Below are 25143 nucleotides of genomic sequence, written 5' to 3'. Positions count from 1 at the left end.
GTGTGTCGACTGCTTATTTTGACAGTGGTAGTGGTTGTTCGATCATCCAGAGATCTCGATTGATACTATTATGGTTGGGGTCCTTTGTTATTCTGATGAACATTTATAATAGATTTGAATGCTTTTCGAAAAAAAATAGCCGCAGTTCATAAACTTTTCTAATAGGAAGGAGCCCCATAAAATTTTAATTGATGTAGAAGCGAATATTACATACCGAACTTATAGAATTTTCGGCAAGGACACACCAGTCGTCTACAAGCCAATTCTCAAAATGAATTTTTTAATTGGTTGACAACTTGACATGAGTATTTACATTTACATACTTTAATTTAGGGGAAATAGCAGGCGGAAGGCGTAGGGGCACGCTGCACCTTTGTCTGAGACCCCGCGTGTGTAACCTACTTCCGAGCCAACCGGTTTTGGAAACCTTCTACAAGGTTCTGAACTGGTTTCTTGGGTTTCCTGATTTTCTTTCAGTTTTTACTCTTTCTTTTCTCTTTTTTGGTTTTTTTCCTGTTTCCGTTTTTTCTTCCCTCTTACTTTTTTTATTTTCAAATTTATGTTTATTTACTTCTTTGGAAATTCAAAAAACACTTGTAGTTTTTTAAAGTTGTTCAAAATTTCATAAAATGTTCCTGTTTTCAGAATATGTCCCTGAATTTTAAAAGTTCAGGAATTTCAGAAGATGTTTCTTTAAACAAAACTAGTTCACATTTTTTTAATGTTGCCGTATTAAAAAAATCTCACCAATTTTAAAAAACTGATCACATTTTATCAAAATGTCCAAGAATTTTAAAAAATCGTATTTTACAATAGTTTCTCATAATTTTCTTAAATATTCGTGTATAAGTTTTGTTAAAAATTCAATGAATTTCCTTTTTAAAAATGTTTTACAATTTAAATAATATTCACAGTCCTCAAAGTATTTTTATTTTATTAAAAATTGTTCAAATTTTTGAGAAATGTTCCCGTTTTCAATTTCTTTGCACAAGTTCAAAATGGTCATGTTTTAAAAATATGTTCTGGAATATTTTCTGTAACTGTTCAGAATATAAAACAGTGTTCTTTTTAAAAAAATTGGTCACAAAATTCAACAAATGATCTTGTTTTCAAAAATTGTTTGAGAATTTTAAAAAATAGTCACGGTTTTTTAAAGATATTTCCCGTTTCAAAAATGATTCACAAATTTTAAAAAGTATCGCATTTTCCAAAAAACAAAGGTCGCTAGGGTTGCTACAGTCTAAACTCGAGCGGAGTAGAGGCAATCACCTATGTAAGTTTGCTCCGCATTCCGCAACATTCCACAGCGAGCCACACATAGCGAGTCCCTGGAAATAGTTCCCTCCAATAAAAAAAAGACTGGCCGAAAAGAAATTGTCTCCCCTAAAAACAATTCTTTTATATATTATTGCATGTAGAAGAGCAAAGAGAAGGCGCTTGCTAAAACAATCAAGGCACTCTCCGCATGGAACTGCCATCACTCCCAAGAAACTATGAATTTTCCAAAGAAGGGACAAATTAAATGAAAATGTTGAACGGAGGTTGTGCTCCATGGAGGTCGAATTTGAAAATTTTGAAATTCATACTTTCACATTTTATTTTATTTTAGGAAAAAATATAGGTACACCAAAAGACATAATGTACATTTTGGAAATTCTTATCATGAAAATAGATTAAAATGACAGTTGGAGAATTAGAAACAAATATGTGGCTTTTCAGCGTGCGCGCACACACACTGTTCATTCTCAAAGTTCACGACAATTTTTTTATACAGCTCGCAATTCAAGGTATTTCTTCGTGAAATTTTACATCCATATGCATTACATCCTTTGTATGCCTCTATATGTTTTTTCTGAAATTTGGAAAATAATAGCGTGCTACAACAAAAATAGCGCCAACCTCAAAATATGCTATTAGCGTGCCATATCACGCTATAGCATGCTATTAACGAGACGTTGCACATTGATATATTTAGTGAGGCAATTCTTAAAACGCTATAGCGCTGATTTTTAGTGGAATTTTATGAAACTGAAAGTTTGGATTTTTAAAAAAAATTCAGTCTCTGTGGAGCTCCGCTTCAAAGCGCATTAGTCAAATCGGACGGGCTTTATATATATGATGCTCCTCAGTCCTCCCCCTTGCTTGCTAGCTCTTGCCTCGTCGCCATGGACATGTTCCGAACAAAACTTGTCGCCGTTCCCTTTCTTGCGCCAGTGGTATTTTGACCAGTACTACAGTTTGAGACGACATCGGTGGGTACGGCCAGCTGACACGGCACTGACCTGACGCAGGGGAAATAGCACAGAAACTGCATCTCTCTCCAAGTTGACCGGCATGTGTACAGTGTGTACGAGCAATGAAACTACGCAATCGATGACGCCATGTATTCTCCACGTTTTTTAGGTGAGTACGTCGTCTCTCCATCTAATTAAGAGCATTTTTTTACATTAAAAAAATAAATTAAGAGCGTTTTTCTCTCAATCTTAACTCCTCAATCTCAGAAACACCTCCTCACATTCAACTACACTAGTCCCTCCGTCACGGTTTAGAAGGCGTGCTTGGAAATTCTCTAGGACCTAGGTGGTTATCTATTGATTGTGGGATGGGCTAAAAAATAGTATTCACACTACGCATGCATATAGAAATAGTATATTGGAGTACTAATTAGCTACTAGAAATAAATGCAATACGTCTTAAATCTTGTCTATTATGAAAACGCACGCAAATTTAACGGTGTCTTCTAAACCGTGACGGAGGTAGTAATTTTAAGAAGTTCAAACAATTTAGCACCTCCTCTTCAAATTTTGGTAAGTTCACCTTTTTAGCACCCAAATTTGTCCTCGTCCAAAATTGAACTCCCAGACACAAATTTGCACAAACTAGTCTTGTCAAACACTATTTGAAACACAGTTAACATAACTTAGTTGATAGTTATACATAAGATTGCCACATTAAGCGTAAATGTTCTCAAACAAACCTACATAACGACTTGATTAACCTAGATTGGCATTTACACAACTAAAAGGTACTCTAATCCTCGTCCGAAATCAAGGTACTCTAATCTGCTGGTCGAAAATATATGGTGGGCTGACATAGAAGGTACTAAAAAGTATTAAGTGCACTCCCATGAACAGATGTTTAGATATAGCATCGGTGCAGTATATATTTGTGTATATCTAAAAGAACCTTTATTTAATGTCTTTTTTGAGAGAAAAGCTATGAGTAGGGCTGGAATTCGAGCCGAGTCAAGCCAGCTCGGCTCGACTCGCTAGAGCTCGTGTCGCTAACGAGCTAGCTCGACTCGACTCGTTATTATAACGAGCTCAAATCCAAGATTGGCTCGACTCGTTTAACTTGCGAGCTGACTCGTTTAGCTTGTTAAGCTCGTTAAAAATATGAACATAAAATCATCAAATATTATGAAACTGATTATGTATATATTAAACATATATATCACTAAACAATATCAAATTCCTTGTAACACATGAGTCTCCTAGGTGGCTGGGCCTTCAACGGCCAACCCTTGTGTTGTGCGCATGGGACATAGGGTGCTGAGTGGCTGATCTTTTTTTGTATTGGGAGTGGCTGATCTTTTGTACCGAGCCTAACGAGTTACACGAGTACTCGTGAGATTGGCTCATTTAACTTGGTCTATTAACGATCTTAAACTAAAGGTCGGCTCGACTCGTTATTCTTCAAGTTCGAATCGATTCGAGCTGAGTCACGAGCTACTCGTTTAGCTCACGAGCTTCGAGCTTTTTTCCAGCCCTAGCTATGAGATATCTTGGTTTCGGCACTATGATTTGTATCTTGTATATAGATTGATATATGGTTGCTCTCACTTTCATTATTAAATAGATTCTAAATTAGATTATTACCTATGAAACTATGATATGATAAAAGCATTGGGAGTGATCTTGTATTAGGTTGGTCACAATGAGAAGTATATACTAGTGTATAATACTACCTCCACAATATATAGTATCATACTTTGGTTTCATATTGACATCATTTATTGTCATGCATGACATGTACTAGTACATCATGTAATATTGGTACGGTATTACATCACGATACTCAATCCTCTCTCACCTTATTTAATTATGTGACACCTTAACAAAAAATGTCTAGTTAATTAACATGTATGATAATCTTTTTCCTCAAAAAAACATGTATGATAATCTTATTGTGACCAGCCTCACAATACGTGTGCTGATTAAACTCTCGTCAAGATTAGTACCAATATTTATTGTGCAACTGGCCAACTACAAGATGTAGATGCCAAAGTTTAGGGACAAATTCAATGATTGATCTGCCAGGAAACAATATATTGTGCGTAGGTACGTACATCGGGCTTGAAAGTTTACACAACAGACAATTATATTAGAGGATAGCTGAGACGTATGCGACAGTGAGAGGCCGGCTTAAAGTACAGTCATATACGGAGTTAGTACCTCTAAAAGGTTTTCTCCTCCCCACAAGAGAGTCCTACGCATCTTGGGTTTTCTCATCTCCGATGCGTGCCGTCATTGATCTGCCTCGTCTCCTGTGCTTTCAGGCAGGGGCAGAGCTATGTGCAAGTAAAACTGTGCCATGGCCCGCTCTGTCCAGTCTGAAATCAGTGAGGTGTTAGAGTAAATTGAGCCATATGAAAAAAATAATTTAGGTTTCCTATAGGCCGGCCCGCCCAACTTTCCATCTGTAGCTCCGCTACTGCTTTCAGGGCCATGAAGGCATGATGAATCCCGGGCCTTGTCAATGAAAAGGCTCCAACTTCGGTTTTTAAAATCTGTTTAGGATTTTGTGTCCTTCGGGAAGGTGAGGGGGCGGTGACATCTTGATGAAATAAGTTCCACCCTGCCATGCCCCTAGCATGACGGTGCCTCTCGCGTCATTGAAAGATGTGTGGAGGTGTGTCTTCGACAAATTTTGCAGGTTTATGTCGGTCTTTGTCTTCGGTGGATCCACATGGACCAGTTTTTGTTCGTCTGTGTTCTTGTGTCTATGTATTGGATATTTCCTATCTATGTTTCTCTTCGTAGGCGATGATTACTGTTCTGGTGTGCTGGTTCTTAGGAGTCTTAGCACGACGACTTTTTGACTATCCATAACAACAAGGTTTGCGCGGCTCCTATGAGAAAGGGAAGATGACGGGGGCGTGCCTTCAGCTATCTCATCTGTGTGTAGTCGTCATTAGGTGATCTATGAATATGAATTTAATTTTTGATACTTCTCATGCTCTTTGTACTTTCATAATGTTTGAAGAATAGATTGATAGTTTTCTTTAAAATAAAAGGAGTTAAAACAATCTATTAATCGAGGAAGAAAACAAGCATGCACCTTGGCCAAACATTTTTTTTACGAAGGCAATCATGGCTAGATTTATTCCGTCTCAAATAAGGTTACATCGCTCAAGAGTACGTTGATAATAAAATCAGGCAGCTCGTCTAGCCAAGTAAAAGAGTTATTATTATAATAACTATGATTTGCTAGCACATGAGTCGCTTCATTAGCAGCTCTAGAACAATGTTTAAACATGATCTTTCCAATCGTCGACACTAAATCCACACACTGTAAATACTGCTAAGCTTCATCCCATCATTGTGTTTGCCCGGTGCAAAAGTAAATTAATCGTGAAGAATCTGATTCTGCCTCAAGGCGATTAAAACCAAGGGAATTTGCAAACTTCAATCCATGCATCTCTCATTGCTAGTGCTTCGGTTGTGATCACATCAGCTGCATATTGTATAACTTTTCATTGGGCGGCAAGGAAATTATCTTTTTCATCCCCTATAATAGCTGCAGTAGCACCCATATCATTATCAACAAAGGATGCTGCATCCACATTTAGTTTGACATACCTTAGCTCAGGCTTATAGCATACAACCGGACTTGGTAAATTTGGCCCCTCAAACGCCCGCGGACGCGCCCGGACGCGTCCGCGGGCACTGACCGGGCGCTTCTCAAAAAATGTAATCCACATCCGGACACCTAAATCATCATATCTTAAATTCATACAAACTCATGCAACTATGTCGATGCACATGCGTCATCCGGCAACTCCATCACACTACACTAAACATTCCATCGGACTACAAAAATTTGGCATGTTTGGTTATGATGGAGTTCATCCACGGCTACCCTTTTCCTTTCCCGGCGCCCTTGTCGTCCTTCTCGCGGAAGTACCAGTCTAAGATGCAGTACGGACCGAGGCGGATCTGCTCGTCGCTGGAGTTGTCCTCCTTCGGTGGTAGTCCGGCCATGGCATGGACCGCTCGATTCTGCTATCGGGCGAGGGCGAGTGTGTTCCTCTGCCGCCGTTTCTTCACAATGCGGGGCGGATGGCTTCCTCCTCTCCGGCCGCCCGCGCTGCCACATCAGCCGCCTCCGCCGCCGTCATTTCTGTCGCGATACGAGCCTCGGCGGCCCTTATCTTCTCCTTCCCACGGCGGGCCGCCCATTCCCGGTGGGACTCATAGTCTGCCCGCTCGGTGATAGGGAAGGAGAGGTGTTCAGACCGAGACCGCTAGGATCCAGCACTAGAGGACTCGAGCGCCAGGCGAGCCTACGCTTTGGCGTCGCGGCGGACGGATCCGTCCGTTGGCCAGGCGCTGTCCTCACGGGAGCAGCGAAGTGCAACGCGGACTGTCATTGCCTCCTCCAACCCACACGGGATGACATCCCCAGTCGACGGATCCAGACTGGCCGGAGTCCAATTCACTGCCCGCCATGCCGGAGACGGCGCCGGAGGCGAGTTTGGGTGGCGGAGGGGAGGGAGGGAGTGGAGTGAAGCGGTTAGGGTTTGCTCCAACGAGAGGATGGGGACGAAAATAAGTGGGGTCGCGTGGCCAGCATGGGTCAGGTCTGACGTGGCGAGCGTGCCCGGGCGCCCCTATACCAATCCCATATTTGGGCTGGATATGGAGGTGCCGGTCAGTCCGGGCGTTTGAGACCCGTTTGAGACGTCCGTCTGAGTCGAAAAAACGTGACCGGTCAGTGACCGAGCAGCCCGCCCGAGCGTATGAAGCGGGTTTAAGAGGTCCGGCTTTAGATGTTCTTATTACTCCACCTCATCTCCGCCAAACTTTATATGTAAAGAAAACGATTACATCCGCCGTAGTTCGGTAATTACGCAATTATTTCTCTCTCGAGCAGATAGGAAAAAGAAAGAACAAAATTACACAAACACGTACACGGCGAAGTATTGTTCGGCTGAAAAAAGGTCAATTGACAGTGTTATTAGTGGAGTATATAGTACCTGTTACCACACGCTGAAGAAATGATCAGATCAGATCAGACAGATTACAAGTCTACGGTGTGAGCTTCGCGGCAGCTGGCTGTCGCCTTCAACGACGTACCCTCCTGTATAGAGTATAGACGTACGGCTCATTCGGGTCAAGGGAACGCCGGTTTGACTTGAGGCTAATTTTCCTTGTGCTTATCACCAATCAAACACGGATGGATTAATTAACATGCTGAACAATTCGGTACAGTGCAAAAATTTAAACCCGCCGCCTCGATCCGAAACCAGTAGACACGAGCTATATATAAGCATCCCATTCCCGGCACAGAACAACAACTACCCGGCGACATCGATCGAACACAAAGAGCTCATCACATCTTTCTAGTTCACCGGCCGTTGTCGAGATGAAGCCCGCCGCGCAGCCGGTCACCGGCGTCCCCGTCGGCGGCGCCCCCGCCCCAGCCGCCTGGTCCTCCGGCCTCTTCGACTGCTTCGACGACTGCGGCCTCTGTACGCGCATATACCCTACCTCTCGTGCCAATCTTCCTCCAACTCGTCTCCATGTCTCACATGCGTGTCTAACACATGTGACCTATGATCCATGCAGGTTGCCTGACGTGCTGGTGCCCTTGCATCACGTTTGGCAAGGTGGCGGAGATCGTGGACAGGGGCTCGACGTCGTGCGGCACCAGCGGGGCGCTCTACGCGCTGCTGGGGTCGCTCACGGGGTGCCACTGGATCTACTCCTGCACGTACAGGTCCAAGATGCGCGCCCAGTACGCGCTCCCGGACGAGCCCTGCTGCGACTGCTGCGTCCACTTCTGCTGCGAGACCTGCGGCCTCATCCAGCAGTACAAGGAGCTCAAGGCCCGTGGCTACGACCCCGACATTGGCTGGCACCTCAACGTCGAGCGCGGCAACGGCGGCGCCGGTGCTGGCGGCGTCAACCCGCCCGGCATGCAGGAGATGGGCCGCTAGATCGTCAAACTCTGCCGTACGTGTGGGTGGAGGATCGCTCGAGCAAGTGTTCCAGGTGCTTGGTAAGTTATTGCATAGTAGTACGTACTTGTAGCTTTGTTAAGTTCCGAATGCATGTGGTGCGGTGGAGGAGTATGTTGTATTGGAGTACATGGTGATGTGATAAGTTGCCGTCAGGAGTGGGAGGAGGAGCAAGCGGACAGGAGTAATGCCACGATGCATTTTGTTCAATGTACTGTATATTTGTATTTATTCATCGTATTGTATATTTGTACAAATAAAATCGAGCAAACGACGGGATCACCGTACTTTTACTAGGCCAGAGCATCTATAACTGGTCTACTCAAACCCTTTCTATACGCCCATGCAGGTGGCCCGATTAATGACTGATCACAAAGTCCCGACCCAGACAAGCTCATACCGGCCTTATAGATCCGAGCTAACCAGCACCTCCTCGTATTCAGCCCAGATCCGAGGCGGACATGGGAGGTGCAAGCGGATCCACGCGTGTCCGTCACGTTTGATCCGGGCCAAGTTGGCACACCCAAAGCGTCCATAAATTTGTCGTCATCCGCATCCTGAACCAAACGCTAGCCACTCCACTCCGTCCCCAAGCTCCCTTCCGGGCGACCTGCGGCCTTCTCTGACATGACGGGCATCGGATCTAACTCCTTGGTCTCTCAACTAAGACCACGCCCCAAGCGTGCCCGAGGAGGTGGTGGTCGCCCGCATTGTGCTCTGACCCTCCCGAGAGGAGTCCACCCACAGCGGTTGGACTCAACCGGCGGGAATCCATTTCGTCTGCCCTAATATCACTTGGATCTGGTGCGAGGCACGTCGCCGCTGCCTCCCTGGATGGGGTGTGGTCCGTCTGGCGCCCAAAGCCATGGCGGCAACACGACCCCTTCGTTGGCACGTCTTCGCCATCACGCCGGGTTCCGAGTCGGAGGTAAGCGTCGACACTTATGGCTCGTCCACGTCGGAGGCTAATATGGCGCGATGTGCTCGCCATGCGAGGCAGAGGGCATGGGAGGCCACATCACCCTTGCGGCAAATGTCGGGGAGGAGAAGTCGCACGCCATGACGGCAGAGCCTCTGTGGGTGACCGGCAACCCTCGCGGTGGACCTATCGGGCTCCGACCACGACAGGTGTATCATGGACCTCACATCGGCCGGCGACATCCAGTCCATGGGCTCTGACAAGGAAGAGTAGGGCATGGGAGGCGCCACCCATGGGCTCTGACAAGGAAGAGTAGGGCATGGGAGGCAGTGGCGCCTCGAATCCCATGAGCCGGTCTGTGTCCCATGTCCTACTCTAACTCGTCATATACCGCACCTTCACTCGTAGGGGCTCAGTCGGCCGTCGAACATGGGCACAAATGTGGAACTGAATGAGCGTTGGCGAATATTTAGTTTACGTTTTTTGTTGTATGTAATTGTATAGATTTGAGGATTCATAATTGTGGTATCCGGTTGTGGAAGAAAGAATTTGAGGTGTGACCTGTTATTGTCTGCGGACATTAACTATATGCGGCTGTAAGTGCTCTAAGTTCACACTGAAAATAACATCACATGGTTGTCACACTACGCGGAAACGCGTGTTGCCTAGTGTTTGGGCATAAGCCAAATGCTATTTCTTGGGTACTCAGCTTAGCCCAGTATAAAAGAAGTACTTGTCAAAAAAACATGACAATTGCAGGGCCCTCTGATAGACAAGAGTAAACAGAGTACAACTCCAAAAAAAAAGAGGTAATAGCACTACAGGTTCCTGAACTTGTCATGGAGGTGATATGGTTTGGTTCTCAAACATGAAAAAATGGATTATTTCGTCCTTCAACTTGTCATGGAGGTGCAAGTTTGGTCCTAGGCCAATCACAGCTTGCCAACTGGAGCCAGCTTGGCTGGGCCGGTCAGCGTCGCGCATTTTGTGAATTGCCCCCTTTCTTTAGCCCTTATCAACCCGCACTCACTATTAGCAATCTTATCTAAAAACATCTATTGTATTAACTATTAGCAGACTTATCTAAAAATATTTAATTGTTTAACCAGACCAATTCTTATTGTTCAGATACATGGGGGCAATTACAGGAATTAGTGATCTTGATGCTGTCCGTTGGCCAAACTCACATTGGCGGTCTGTGAAGGTATATTTACTGGCTAACACTTATTATTGTATCCAGTCAAGTCTGTACATGAACATTGCCTGTTGCTTACCCATGTATTGTTAGATGAGACGCAAATTCCTATTGAGATTGCTTGGTATAACTTCACAATTTAGCATGACAGAAAACTTTGTCTATGAAAAATGCAGGTTGGCTGGGATGAATCAACTGCTGGAGAGAGGCAGCCAAGGGTGTCACTTTGGGAGATTGAACCCCTGACAACTTTCCCGATGTACCCTACTCCTTTTCCACTCAGACTGAAGCGACCGCGGCCAACAGGCTTGCCTTCTCTGCATGGTATGATGGACAGCTGGTCTCTAGCATTCATAAATAGTTGTGCTTGAATAATTGTGTAGTATGCTTTCAATATGGAGTGTTATAAATTATCTATCTCTTTCTGTAGGTGGTAAGGATGATGACTTGACTTCCTCGCTCATGTGGCTTCGAGATAGCGCAAACCCTGGTTTCCAGTCGCTGAATTTCAGAGATGCTGGTATGAATCCCTGGATGCAGCCAAGGCTGGATGCGTCGTTATTTGGTTTACAGCCTGACATTTACCAAACGATGGCTGCGGCTGGGTTTCAGGACCCAACAAAGATGTCACCTACTATGTTGCAGTTCCAGCAGCCACAAAACATGGTTGTTAGAGCTACGCCACTTCTACAAAGTCGGATTTTGCAGCAAATGCAACCTCAGTTTCGGCAGCAGTCATACCTTCAAAACATCAATGGGGCCACGATCCAGGGCCAGCTCAGTCCGAGTTCCTTCAACAGAAGCTCCAACGGTGCCAGTCCTTCAATGAGAAAAAGCCACAGCTTCTCCAACAGCAAGAATCAAATCAGCAGCAATCGCATAGAAGGAACTCAAACTGATCCTGGCCCTGGATCGTGGCCCCATTGATAAGAGCTAAAGACAGGGGGCAATTTGCAAAATGCACGACGCTGACTGGCCCAGTCGAGCTGGCTCCACTTAGCGAGTTGTGATTGGCCCAGGACCAAACTTGCACCTCCATGACAAGTTCAAAGACGAAATAATCCACTTTTTCAAGTTTGAGGACCAAATCATCACCTCCATGACAAGTTCAGGGACCTACAGCGCTATTACCTCAAAAAAAAAATACCTAGGTTTATAGAGAGAACTCAACATACTCTGCAAAAAAACTTTAGCTTATACACGAGGCTTGGCAAAGCACCTACCATGGGGCCATCCTCGCCGCCCTTGACGGCTCTGTGACGGCGAGCGCTATAAGATGAGTGATGTTTTACGGTATAATTCGCCTACATCCATTCCTTTATTTGTTTTAAAGGCAAAAATGTAAGCCGAGTGCCCAAAAGAAAGCACTCGGCTTACACTCATGCCCCTTCACCTTCATCTCTCCCATTTATAAGGGGTCCCTTCCATTACCGGTTTGGCTGTAACCCTAGTCATCTTGCCGCCTCCAGATGTCCTGGCTTTATATTGATTAAAAACCCTTCATCATATTTATCGAAGGTTTTTTCTGCGATAATTTTTCATTGTCACTGTGATAATCACCGTCAATCTTCCACTTCAGGCCGGCCAAGAGCCTTCTGTCAGGATGGTTACGTTGAATAAACTCTCGTCGAGCTTAGCAATATTAATTTGTGCAACTGGCCAACTGCAAGATGTAGATGCCATAATTTAGAAACAGATTCAATGATATTTATTTTTTGCGAGAAAGATTCAATGATTGATCTGCCAGGAAACAATACTCTGTGCGTGCGTGCGTACTCCTACGTCGGACTTGAAAGTTTGCACAACAAACAATTAGATTTGGGGTTAGCTGAGACGTACGTGAGAGTGAGAGGCTGGCTTAAAGCACAATTATATACGGAGTTGGTACTTAATCAACAAGTCAAGCCACATGAACGGGGGAAGAAAACAAGCACGCAAGTAGTTGAAACTAGGCAAAACAATTGCACCTGCCGTAGTTTGGTAATTATTACGCGTGTTATTTCCCTCTGGAGCAATAAGAAAAAATAAACAAACAAAATTACACAAATATGTAGACAGCGAAGAATTTTTTTTCAGTTGAAAAAAGTCAATTAGCCGCGTTATTAGTGGAGTATAGTATATAGCTTTTTTTTAGAACCTATAGTATATAGTACCACACGCGGACGAAATGATCTCGCAAAATATATACACTACAAGTCTACGGTGTGAGCTTCGCGGCAGCTTGGCTGTCACATTCAACGACGTAGACGGCTAATTCAGGTCTAAGGGAACGCCACTTTGACGTGCAGCTAATTTTCCTGGTGCTTATCACCAAGCAAACGCGGATGGATTTAATTAACGTACTGAACTGTTTTGAATAGTGCAAACATTCATACCCACCCCGACCACCCCCCGCCTGATCACCACCTATATATAAGCACTCCAAGCCAGCCCATTCCCGGCACCACAGCTAGCGAGCGACATCATCAACACACAAAGACCTCATCACATCTTTCCAGTTCACCGGCCGTCATGGAGATGAAGCCCGCCGCGCAGCCGGTCACCGGCGTCCCCGTCGGCGCGGCGCCCGCCGCCTGGTCCTCCGGCCTCTTCGACTGCTTCGACGACTGCGGCCTCTGCTGCGTGACCTACTGGTGCCCGTGCATCACGTTCGGCAAGGTGGCGGAGATCGTGGACAGGGGGTCGACGTCGTGCGGGACGAGCGGCGCGCTCTACGCGCTCCTGTGCTCGCTCACGGGATGCCAGTGGATCTATTCCTGCACCTACCGCTCCAAGATGCGCGCCCAGTACGCGCTCCCGGACGGGCCCTGCTGCGACTGCTGCGTCCACTTCTGCTGCGAGCCGTGCGCGCTCGTCCAGCAGTACAAGGAGCTCAAGGCCCGCGGCTACGACCCCGAGATCGGCTGGCACCTCAACATGGAGCGCCGCGCCGGCGCCGGCGCCGTCAACCCGCCCGGCGTTCAGGGGATGGGCCGCTAGCTGGCTAGCTGGTCGAACTCAGCTGCTGCTTTACTATTGCCGTTTGTGTCATGCGTCGTTTATGTTTCATAAATTACTATTGCATATATGGTACTAGTGTCCGTAGTAACTTGTCAAAAAAAGTATCCGTGGTAACTTGTGTGAGTACTCCCTCCGGTGCTTTTTACTCCGCACATTAGATTTGCCGAAAGTCAAACTTTGCTAAGTTTGACCAAATTTATATTGAAAATTATTAGCATCTATAATATCTAATAAATATAGTATGAAAATATATTCCAAGATGAATCTAATGATATTGGTGTTGTTATGTGAATGTCTATAATTTTTTATATAAACTTGATCAAAGTTGGATGAGATTGACTTCGGACAAACATAATATGCAAAGTAAAAACGACCGGAGGGAATATGTTGTATGGTGATATGACGACTTGATATTTTGCTCTTGCAACTTCAATAATCTTTTGGTTTGCTAAGTGCACTGTGCACACACCGTGCACCAGAGTTATGACTTATGAGCTGGTGTCAGGAGTGGGAGGAGGACCAGAACGTTCATGTGTAGTCTCTAATGCCTCTATGCAATTTATTTCAGAGTTCAATGTACCTTATATTTGCATTTTATTCATTGTATTGTAGTATTATTTGTTAAAAAAAAAGAGCAAACGGCGGGATCTTTGTCCTTTTATTAGGCCGAAAAAAATTTGCAAAGGGAAAATATCAAGTACATATGATGTCTTATTAATAAAGTGGTTGTATGCATCGCCCAGATGCAGAGGCCGGGGGTCTTCCTCCTTTTCTAAAAAAACTGATGTCTTATTAATTATCTAAGAATGTTTTTATCCCTGTTACCTTTCAAAGTCAACCATGTGTACCTAATCCCGTTTCGGAGACATATTAAGCAAATGTTGATAGTGTAATTTCACACTGAAAACAACACGCATGGTTGTCATCAATCATGCGATAGGTAGAATGTGAGTTAAAAAGGCTAACACAATAGGAAGAACAGAGATTTGCTACCTTTTATTAAGAAGAGTGGTTCGTCATAAAAATAGTTACGAGTTTGGATGCTTCAACTCTGGTGAGGATGACCCCACATCCTTAGCTCATAAACTAGTTCAACGGGAGGAGCCAAGTGGAGTTTTAATTAGGGTAGAAACATATCCGGTATATCAAACTTGCTGACGTTCCCTCAAGAGGTAGCCTGAGAAACTATCGTTCCGCGCGAAAGGTCATCTGAGTGAACGCTACGATCTGGGAGTGTTTCTTAAAAAAAAAAAAAAGACACTCCGAGCGAACGCTAGGGAACTGCCATGCTAAAATAGGTTTATTTGCCATGCTATCGTATAAAAGATTGACATTTTGTAAAAAAAGATAATGCTAGTAGAAATATAGTGAGGAATTTGTTAGGCTGCAGCAGAGTATTGGCATGCGTTTTCAGAGATTTATCATGATGATAGCAACGAAAATTGTCATCCTAAAAAATAAAAATAAAATCCGATTCTCCAAGATTTGCCATCCTGGTAGAAGAAAATTGTCATGTTACATCAATAGGACCCGGTGAAAATTTGCATGCTCTAAGAAATAGAAATTGCTACCCTAATTTTTTTTTCCATTCTGGATGTGTTCGCTTAACCCATTTTGTGTCGTTAGCTCATAACTCCCTCAAGGGGTGCATGGTAGCAAACATTGATTGTCATGTGTCTTGCTTTAAGATTTGTACATAAAAGTTGAGCGTGTCACAGTGCGTTCACAAAAAAAAACACCTCAAAGTTGACATACTTACCATCTAAGGATATTTAAACGCTGTTTAGCAATCACACACCACCAAATAACTACCACTAGGCTACAACCCAGGTTATAGAAGAAAATTTACTCCTCACAAGACAAGATTGATCGGTTCTTCATCACAATACTAGCTATACCACCAAAGAAGAAGAACATGATATGAAAAAAAATTAAACTCTAGCATCTGCTTCGGCATTTAAGAAGAAATCGGAGCCAGGGGCGAGCCTCAGGCCTTGAACTCAGACAGGCGAGGCATAGACACAAACTGCTACCCACTTAAGCTTTGCTATGTTCTTATGATAATGAAAATATAAAAGGGAACAAACCAAAACACAACTAACTCCCTAACATCGGCCATGAAGACCAGTTAGAACGATGGTCGAGTTGGAAGATACATATTCCAGAGGCAGTTGTCTCCATCGCCGAGACGGTAACGCCAAGTAAACACAAAACTAACAATAAGAATCTGGACTTTATTAGAAAAAAAGAAAACCTAAACATTCCATGATGGTAATCCCTGTTTGTCGCTCTGTATGACAAAATGTCGAGCTGACCCATAGCGACATGGGCCGTATCGACATGGGCTGACTCTGGTTTCGACGATCCCCCCCCCCCTTCCCCCCTTTGTTTTTCGCGAAGGGGTAGCTCAGGTATCTTTTCTGTTCACCTAGGATTATTTTTTCACTGGTTTCTTTTGGTTTTTTTAATTTGACACATTTTAAAATACAGGAACATTTTTGCAATTCCAGTGTTTTTTTCAAATATTGAGAATATTTTTGAAAAATCAAGAAAAAATTTCAAAATACAAAAGATTTTTTAATTCAATTTTTTTTGAGAACATGGACGTTTTTAAAATTCCATAATTTTTTTATTTTCAATGAACATATTTTTTATTTTTTAGTATAACGGTTTTAAGAATTCCTAGTGCAGCCTTTGTTTTCGACAAACCTAGCTTTTAGCTTTTTAAAAGGTTTGAGAAAACCAACTATAAAGCCTTAATGAAAATTGCTGCGATCGCGGAGCGCATACAAGGGCCGGCCCAGTCGCTCACGCTTTGTGCGTTTGCCAAGCATTTTGAGTTATATATACGGCATGCCATTGTCTCAAAAAAAAAACGGCAGAAGTCGCCAAGACACTCTCTGCACGGAACTACTCCCTCCGTTTCGAATTACTTGTCTTGAATTTGTGTAGATACGAATGTATCTAGACTCATTTCAGTGTTAGATACCTCCGTATCTGACAAATCTAAGATAAGTAATTCGGAACGAAGGGAGTAATTGCTAGCCTAGCTGCCATCACCCGCTAGCAACTTTCAATTTGCGAACGAAGGCAAAACATTAGTAAAATAGGGTTTTTTTGCGAGAAATTCATAAAATGGTTTTAAACAGTCGTAGTATTATACCCCTCTTGCTCGCTTGCCTGGTAGCCATCGACGTACATGTTCCGAGTAGCAACTTTGTTGCCGCTTCCTTTGGCGCGCCAGTGATATTTTCAGCAGCACTACAGCGAAAGACGACATCGTGTTAAGATATATTGTCTATTTTTCTTCATCAATTCGGACTTTTGAATGAATTAGTTGAAGCATAAATTCAATACATCGGCCAGCTGACACGGCCGGCATCGGCAAGTACGACACCGATGGACGCAGGACTCGGCCGGGGAGGGGACCGTGTCCGTGCGTGTTCGGGCCGTCAAGCTGGCCGCCACGGGACCGTGTAGTGTGGCATGAAACTGGACCCGACGCGTCACGTGACCTGCGTGCCCCCGCAGGAAAGAGCACAGAAACTGCGTCCAACTTGCATGGACGAGCTGGTGGCCGGGTCTATGGCGTGCATGTGTGGCGGTAGGAACTGATTTGAGGGCGTCAATTATTTTGCACGTGTTCTTGGTGCGAGTACGTCTCTCGCCTGTGGATAGCTCTCGTCTTGCACAAAGACCGTGGCAGATGCGCCAAACATATTTCGCAAAGAAATGAAAAGCAAAACCACTCCCTCTGATTTTTTTTGAACTAAACCACGATACTTATTTTGACTCGGAGAGAGAACTAATTGAGGAAAATTGTTAGTGGGAGAGAACTGTGGCAGTCTCCAATCCTTCAGAGTTCCAGTACCCCTAGTGTTGGATTTCGAGTTGTTGCATGTCATGCTTGGTGTGGGTGCTTCTCAGGGCGTGTGTAATGTACGACAACATCGACTCTTCCTCCATGGCTCCTTTCTCAGGCCATGCCATGTCCTGCAACGCACTTGCCGACTCTTCTAGGCACCCATGGTGGGTGTACATCGATTCGGTCAGTTCTTGAGTCGTAGCCACGTATCGTGAGTGCCTCATGTTGGTCGTGACACAGCCTTGGTGTCTTGTGTCTCGTCTTCTTGCTTTTCTTGGTTGAAGTTTGAGCTTGTTTCATAGGTAAAATTTTAAGATTTTTTTTCCGGTTGTAGGGACAAAAGCCATGATTTATCGGTCACCTGTACTAAGTTTCAAGAGTTGAAAGTTAGCATTAATTTTTCAAAATTCATCAAAACATTTCCAAAATGGGTCATATATAGGAGTACTCATCGGAAGAAATACAAATATGAAAACAAAACTTAATTTGAACTTTTCGTTCAAAAGATATAGAAGTTTCAAAATCAAAAGTCAAAAATAAAACCACGTACGAGGGACTCGGTGCTTTGATACCTGTGTGCCACAAATAAATCCACGTCCCCTGACCCGGCTATCTTTACGGACCAAATGAAAGTGACTGCACTAAAAGAAAAAAAATGTTAATCTGGGAAAACGTGGAGACACACTCCGCGTGGAATTACTAGTCGCGCTGCTATCACTCGGTAACTTTGAATTTGCCAAAAAGAAAAGTAGATGCATGTGATCCCCTTGCTAGCTTGCCTTGTCGCCATCGACCTACTACATACAAGTTCCGAACAAAACTTGCCGCCGTGTACTAGAGTAAGAATTAACATCGGCCCGCTGACACGACGGCATCGGTAAGTACGATCGCTGGACGCAGGACATGCTATAGCCGGGTTGCTCCCTCGGCATGCATGCTGTGCTGACTGGACGCAGGGCGTGTTGAACTAGTGTAGCTTTGTTCGAGCCGTCAAGCTGGTCGCGGCCTACGTAAGTATCCCTGCAGGAAGTAGATGCATGGACGAGCTAGTGACCGGGTCAGGGACGTGCAAGTGGTGGTAGGAATTCAAATGATGACGTTGTTTATACGTATATTTTTGCACGTGTTTTTGGTGCGGTTCGTCTCCCCTCATCATCCACGGTATCTGGTCTTGCAGGCTGCATCATGGGGATGTATCTGGTGCACCAAGCTAATTGACAGCATGCAGCTAGTTCTACAGTGCTACTAACAAATGTAACCGTATCCAATCTTTCACTAGCCAATAGTAAGCTTTTCTTTGTATCGTGTCAGATATAAACCGATCTTGTGTAGCTGGAGCATGTGGACGTGTTCACGAGCAGATTATAACACTGATTATTGACCTGCCATAAAGAAATTCAGTAGGTACTTTCTTTGTAAACTAATATAAGGTCTTCTAAGTAGTAATTTAAAAGATCTTATATTAGTCCAAGGAGGAAATACTTTCTCCGTCCGAAAATACTTGTCATCAAAATTGATAAAAAAGATGTATCTAAACTAAAATACATCTATATACATTCCCTTTTATCCATTTTGATACAAATATTTTCGAACGGATGAAGTACTAATTAAGCGTGTACGTACTCACATTGACTTGAAAGTTGGCGCAAAAACCATTACTTATCCAGAGAGCTTTTAGATTAATGGTCGGCTGATGCTGAGCTAACTACCCCGCAAATAAAAGATTGGGAGTATAGCTGAGACGTGAGAGCGAGAACACAATCATATACGAGCATTATTAACAAGCCAAGCCGTTGATCGAGGAAGAAAACACACGCGCACGTAGGCGAAGCTCCCGGCGGCCCATAGTCCTACACCAACGGCCGCCGGTCCAGCTCCAGCACATGCGACCACCCATGCATACATGCCCGAATTACACTCCCGTCCCCATAGTAGTAATACCGCCCTACATTTTCCTTTGGCAAATATACCACCCCATTCGTATTTGGTAGTAATTACTGATCGTGTTTTCCATCACTAGAACACATTGAATGTTCAGTGAAAAAAAAACAGATGGGCTGTTTATACAGGTACGTGCATCCAAGATGAAGAGTCGTTCAGATCAAAATGGTTACTGAGTCGACGAGGAGTACCTTTTACCACACGCAGAAGAATTGATCAGATCATGAGTCTACGCTATACGGTGTGTGAGGTTTCAGGCAGCTGGCTGTCACCTTCAACGACGCGTACACTGCGTAAATACGGCTACTTCGCGCCAATTGAACGCCGCTTTGACTTGAAAACGCGGCTGGGTTATTTTACACGCTGAACCGTTCGGGACAGCACACGCATTCCTACCCATCTCCGCCCGGCCACGACCTATATATAAGCACCCCTCCGGCGAGCTCATTCCCGGCACACAACAACAGCCAACAGGCAACAGCAAAGCGACCTCACCAGCGCACAAAGATCACCTCATCACAGCTTTCCAGTTCACCGGCCGTCGTCGCGATGAAGCCCGGCACCGAGCCGGCCACCGGCGTCCCCGTCGGCGGCGCACCGGGCGCCCCCACCGCCTGGTCCTCCGGCCTCTTCGACTGCTTCGACGACTGCGGCCTCTGTACGTAGCCTTGCTCTCAGGCGGCTCATGCCATCTTCCTCCTACTCATCTCAACGTCTCAATCGCCATGAAATGCATGTCTAATACATACTTATGATGTGTGCAGGTTGCCTGACTTGCTGGTGCCCGTGCATCACGTTCGGGAAGGTGGCGGAGATCGTGGACCGGGGCGCGACGTCGTGTGGGACGAGCGGCGCGCTCTACGTGCTGCTGGCGTCGCTCACGGGGTGCCACTGGATCTACTCCTGCACCTACCGCTCCAAGATGCGCGCCCAGTACGCGCTCCCGGACGCGCCCTGCTGCGACTGCTGCGTGCACTACTGCTGCGAGCCCTGCGCGCTCGTCCAGGAGTACAAGGAGCTCAAGGCCCGCGGCTACGACCCCGAGATCGGCTGGCACCTCAACCAAGAGCGCCGCAACGGCGGCGCCGGCGGCGTCAACCCGCCCGGCATGCAGGAGATGGGCCGCTGATCGAACCCGGCTGCTCATTGCCGTACGTGTGAAGGGAGGGTCGATCGAGCAAGCGTTCTTTCGTGCTTGGTAAATTGTTGCATAGACTTGGTTAAGTTCGTACTCTTTGTCAATAAAATCACCCTTTGTCGGAAAAAAAATTCATACTGTGAATGGGTTATGTACTTATGTTGTATGGTGAGTTGATGATGTGATGTCAGGGCAAGAACGTGTGTACGTTTTTCTTCTTCTTTTTTCTTTTTGCGATGGCAGAAAAAAATGTCGCTCTGCATTTCATCCTTGTATTTCTATGGCTGGCCACCCGGTCGGCCTCTGGTTTTGAATAAAAATTCATGTTTGCTATTCCTTATACTACGACAGAATAATAATAACAATTTCAGCCGATTCCTGTGGAGAAGACGAATGCGCAACTCCATACTCATGGGAACCGCAGTGTGTCGCCGCTAGATGGGAGTAAGAGAGTCGACGGTGCGGGTAGAGGTGTGAGGCATGATCACCGCTGCCGGAGAAGGGGAGGGGTATAGAGGGACATCCGAGACGACAACAACTCGACAAAGGATATGACTCGTATTGGGCGGGGCGACGAAGCGACGCGATAATGGCATCAACCACGGGTGATGGTGGCAACCGGTTCAGCCAAAGCTAAGGGAGGGTAGCCGAGATGGAAGAAGAGGAAGACGTAGGAGTGAAAAAAGGCTGATGCGAGGAAAAGAAACAGTTGACTCATTCAAGTGACTCATAGGTTCTCTCTAAAAAGCGAAATGCACTTTCTTTTATTATTCTTCAAGAAAAAGCAGAGCTTCTGCCCAAGCTACTGCCTTCCAATACGGTATTTCTTCCAGGGAAATACACTTTAGTTTCTGGTTGTATATACATCCTATATGGGTATTTTTTAATAATTAAACAAAAAGTCAAAATAGTTCAAAAGTATTTTTAGATTAAACTCGATTTTGTTTTGCACTAGTATATAAATTTTCACGAAAAAAACCAACATTGAGTTTAGGGCAAAAAAGACAAAATGTATTTGCTATTATAGGTCAATATTCACACTATTTTGACCAAAAAATCGTCTTTTTTGAAAAGAAGTCAAAGGGTGATTTATTTTTGTGAAATTTTTCTCACAGGTATAATAAAAGGTGAAGTTTATTTCAAAAATAATTTTCAGATTTTGTTGACTTTCTGTTGAATTGCTAATTTATTTTTCCATATAAGGTATATATACACCGAGGAACCAAACGTTCCCGTCCATTTCTTCCATACCTATTTACACGACACACGATCATTATGACGATCAAATATGTTCAACGAAACGTGGGTTCACATGTCACAAAGATTATATAGTACCATTCACTCCGGTTTGAAATGAAATGTATATCCCAACAGTGTAATTTATATGGCATAGAATTTAAATATTATTAATGAAATTCATTGCCAAATTTTTAGGCGCAGTGTAAACAGAGCCTGAGTAATTCCTAACATGGGTGTCCAATCCATCATCGTCGAGCCCACGGTCTTCCGTAGTGAGTGGATGTCGCTGGTTCTCTAAACTAAATCCAGTTGGCGTGGTTGGGCACATGCAACTGAGGGATTTCCGGCGACATTGATTGGTCAAAGGGGCGGAGCTTACTACTACCTCCGTCACGGTTTAGAGAACGCGTTTGGAAATTTTCTGGAACCTAAATGATTATGTATTGGTTATGAGATGGACTAAAAAATAGCATTCACACTACGCATGCATATAGAAATAGTATATCAAAATACTAATTAACTACTAGAAATAAATGCAATGCGCCATAAACCTTGTTTATTGTGTAAACGCACGTAAATTTAATTGTGCCTTCTAAACCGTGATGGAAGGAGTAATTAGTACTCCGTCATCACAGTATGATAATTGATCAACGAGATATTTACAGATCAGCGTTGAAGATATCCTAAACAAACAGGGTTATACCAACCTCTGGCAGGCAGGTCTGGCACGCAACGGGGCGTTCAAGTGGATGGAAGGTCAGCTGGTGCTGGAGTTCTGGATGACGCCGTCCCTGAACGTCACTAAAGTGGTCATATGCGCTGGCCGTGCGACTCTTCAAAGAAAACGGCTCGGGACCGCCATTCAACTTCAGTTTGCTAGGTCGGTTGGTCGACTGCCACTGCCATCAAACAATCAAATCCTAGTTTTTTTTTCTTTATGCGGGAAAGTATTTATATATTGCTCAAGTGGTCTATATTTTTTTCACAGCCAGCCAATACAAAAGGTGAAAGATGATCCGGCCAACACCCCTGCAGATATGATGTAGTAGCCCGAATCCTATTAGGGCATGGTCAATGCATAGCCTCAGGGTGATGCTTCACATGCCATGTAGAATTGGATAACAGAAAAAGTAGGTTCGAATGAAGAAGCAGGATCCTCTACAGGAGGCGGGTGCTTGAAGAGAAAAAATATGGTCCGGTGCATAAAGTTAGAAAAATTAAAATGAAGAGGATGCATGTATAGTGAGTGTCATTTTCTATTCTTTGATGAGGTACACTAGTAGTAACTTGCATTGAGAAGAATAAATTAACATAGATATCTTAAATTACTTTTTGTCATGGAGCATTTGTATCCATATACCATCATTATATATGCCCTTAAGCGCCTGATGCGCCGTTTCAAGGCGAAACGGTAAATGACGCACACCAGCAGTGTACGCAGGTTCCTAAGTGGACTGGCCCATCATGTTAGCGCTGTTTTTAACGCCGGTTCGGTTTTCCTTCACGTTCTTTCCCGTGGGGTTTCCCGCCGGTTTTTGTTCTTTTTTCCTTTTGTTTTTGCCTTGTTTTTATTGTTCGTATCTTTATTTCTTCTTTTCTATTTCATTAATTTTTTTAACATGATTCAAATTCATGATTTTTTCACAATTCATTAATTTCTTCAAATCCTTGAACTTTCATAATCTATGAAGTATTTTCGAAATCACAAAATTTTTCAATTTATTTTACTTTCTTTTTCAAATGCATGCAATTTTTCCCAATTCGTGTACTTTTTTTAATTTCTGAAGTTTTTCCGAGTTCAAGAATTGTTTTTCAAATCCATAAACTTTTCTTAAATTAATATATTTTTCTCAAAATTTCCAGCTTTTTTAATAAAAAATGAACTTTTTTGCAAAATCATATTTTTTTCACATATATGAAATTTTCAATATTCAATATTTTTTTAAATCCAGAAACAATTTTTGAATTTCGTGAATGATCGACCTATCAATGATGTCGGTCCACCATTAACTGAGCAAACAAAGCAGGGGAGCAAAAAGCGATCGCACGGTCCCCAATAGTAATGAAAGAAGTCTACATAACCCCCTAAGGTTTCAGGGAACGATCACATAACCCCCTTAAACTTTAAAACCGGGTATTTGACCCCCTGGAGTTTGCAAAACCAGATATAACACCCCCTAATAGCTTTAAAGGGTGGTTTTGAGAGTGGTTTCGAACACATGACCCATATCACACGAGCCAGTGCAGTGCAGCTACGATCATGCATCACATAACCTGCAACATTCACAACTCCATCACTATACTCTCTTTCATTTCCTCGTCTGCTACTGCGGACTGTTTCACTGCCTCTCCCTATGTGCTCACAGTACCAACATGCGTCATGTTGCTCACTTGCTTGTTGGTGCGCATAGGCCGAACAACTACGTCAGGTTTGCGACATTGTGCGGTTGTGCCCCCGCCATTGCTTGCGTTTTTCAGTTGTGCACTTTGTTGTGGCGTGTGGCTGGTTTGAGTTGGACGTGCATGTCCTTATTTTGAGGGGAGAGAGTCCGGAGTAAAATTGAAGGAGGGTCAGCAGCAAGCAGCAAGAAACTACAAGCATAGTGTTGGAGCTCCGCCGCCATGAGCCACTTTTCTCCACCACACGCTTGGACCTGGCACTCCTCCCACTTTGACGCATTGGCCTTCTCCTTAGGATACATGCAGACGTGTCTGCATCTGCCATGAGATCAAGACGCGGGGTTATTGAAATGGCAGTTGCTTAGTTCCATGTATTTTTTGAAAAAAAATCGGTGTTCTTATTGTCCGCGCTACTCTCCAAGCTTAGTGGTCAGTTGCAGAAAAAGCAAGCCCGGCAGGATACGTGGACAGTACGTCCACAGATGGGGCGTGTGGCACTGACTGAGATGACAAAGCGTGTCTGGCGATGTGCAGCAGGGCGCAGACGACGAGTGGAGAAACGGCAAGAGGCAGTGAAGACCGGTAATTACAAACAGATAGAGATCAAGTCAAGCTAGCTTCGTATGTGAGTTAGCTTCTAGGTTGCATCAGCCACAGCGAACCTAGCTTCACCTACCAGGTTGCTCCGGCCGAACAAACATCAGAAGTCTGTACTTGATGCCAACAAAACAATAGTGAAACACACATGTTGAAAACCACTCTAAAAACCACACTCCAAAGCTGCCAGGGGGTGTTTTATCTGGTTTTACAAACTCTAGGGGGCTAAATACCCGGTTTTGAAGCTCATGGGTGTTGGAAATATGCCCTGGAGGCAATAATAAAATGATTATTATATTTCCTTGTTCATGATAATTGTCTATTATTCATGCTATAATTGTATTATCCGGAAATCGTAATACATGTGTGAATACATAGACCACAATGTGTCCCTAGTGAGCCTCTAATTGACTAGCTCGTTGATCAACAGATAGTCATGGTTTCCTGGCTATGGACATGGGGATGTCATTGATAACGGGATCACATCATTAGGAGAATGATGTGATGGACAAGACCCAAACCTAAGCATAGCACAAAGATCGTGTAAGTTCGTTTTGTGAGAGCTTTTCTAATGTCAAGTATCATTTCCTTAGACCATGAGATTGTG

At 44.2% G+C, this 25143-nt stretch overlaps 4 protein-coding genes across 4 annotated transcripts; all 4 read left to right on the top strand.

Moving 5' to 3' along the window:
* The first annotated feature begins 7560 nt into the window (after positions 1 to 7560).
* LOC125552955 (cell number regulator 10) lies at positions 7561 to 8538 on the top strand. The gene is made up of 2 exons (XM_048716678.2): positions 7561 to 7753; positions 7851 to 8538. Exons 1-2 carry the CDS (start codon positions 7648 to 7650, stop codon positions 8219 to 8221), a joined length of 477 nt encoding a protein of 158 aa, XP_048572635.1. The 5' UTR covers positions 7561 to 7647; the 3' UTR covers positions 8222 to 8538.
* A 1667-nt stretch (positions 8539 to 10205) lies between these two features.
* Positions 10206 to 12137, top strand: LOC147976816 (auxin response factor 17-like). Its single transcript, XM_087519858.1, has 3 exons — positions 10206 to 10365; positions 10533 to 10680; positions 10787 to 12137. Exons 1-3 carry the CDS (start codon positions 10294 to 10296, stop codon positions 11281 to 11283), a joined length of 717 nt encoding a protein of 238 aa, XP_087375984.1. The 5' UTR covers positions 10206 to 10293; the 3' UTR covers positions 11284 to 12137.
* A 651-nt stretch (positions 12138 to 12788) lies between these two features.
* LOC125552957 (cell number regulator 10) lies at positions 12789 to 13620 on the top strand. Its single transcript, XM_048716680.2, has one exon. It carries the CDS (start codon positions 12868 to 12870, stop codon positions 13333 to 13335), a length of 468 nt encoding a protein of 155 aa, XP_048572637.1. The 5' UTR covers positions 12789 to 12867; the 3' UTR covers positions 13336 to 13620.
* Positions 13621 to 19596: 5976 nt separating this feature from the next.
* On the top strand, positions 19597 to 20642 carry LOC125552956 (cell number regulator 10). Its single transcript, XM_048716679.2, has 2 exons — positions 19597 to 19820; positions 19927 to 20642. The coding sequence occupies exons 1-2, from the start codon at positions 19712 to 19714 to the stop codon at positions 20289 to 20291; spliced, it is 474 nt and encodes a 157-aa protein (XP_048572636.1). The 5' UTR covers positions 19597 to 19711; the 3' UTR covers positions 20292 to 20642.
* Positions 20643 to 25143: the final 4501 nt, after the last annotated feature.

This window comes from Triticum urartu, chromosome 4A, assembly GCF_056163025.1.
Source record: "Triticum urartu cultivar PI428250 chromosome 4A, HENAU_Tu73, whole genome shotgun sequence".
NCBI lineage: Eukaryota > Viridiplantae > Streptophyta > Magnoliopsida > Poales > Poaceae > Triticum > Triticum urartu.
The sequence above is the reverse complement of the archived record's forward strand: the minus strand, read 5'-3'. Positions and strand labels throughout refer to the sequence as shown.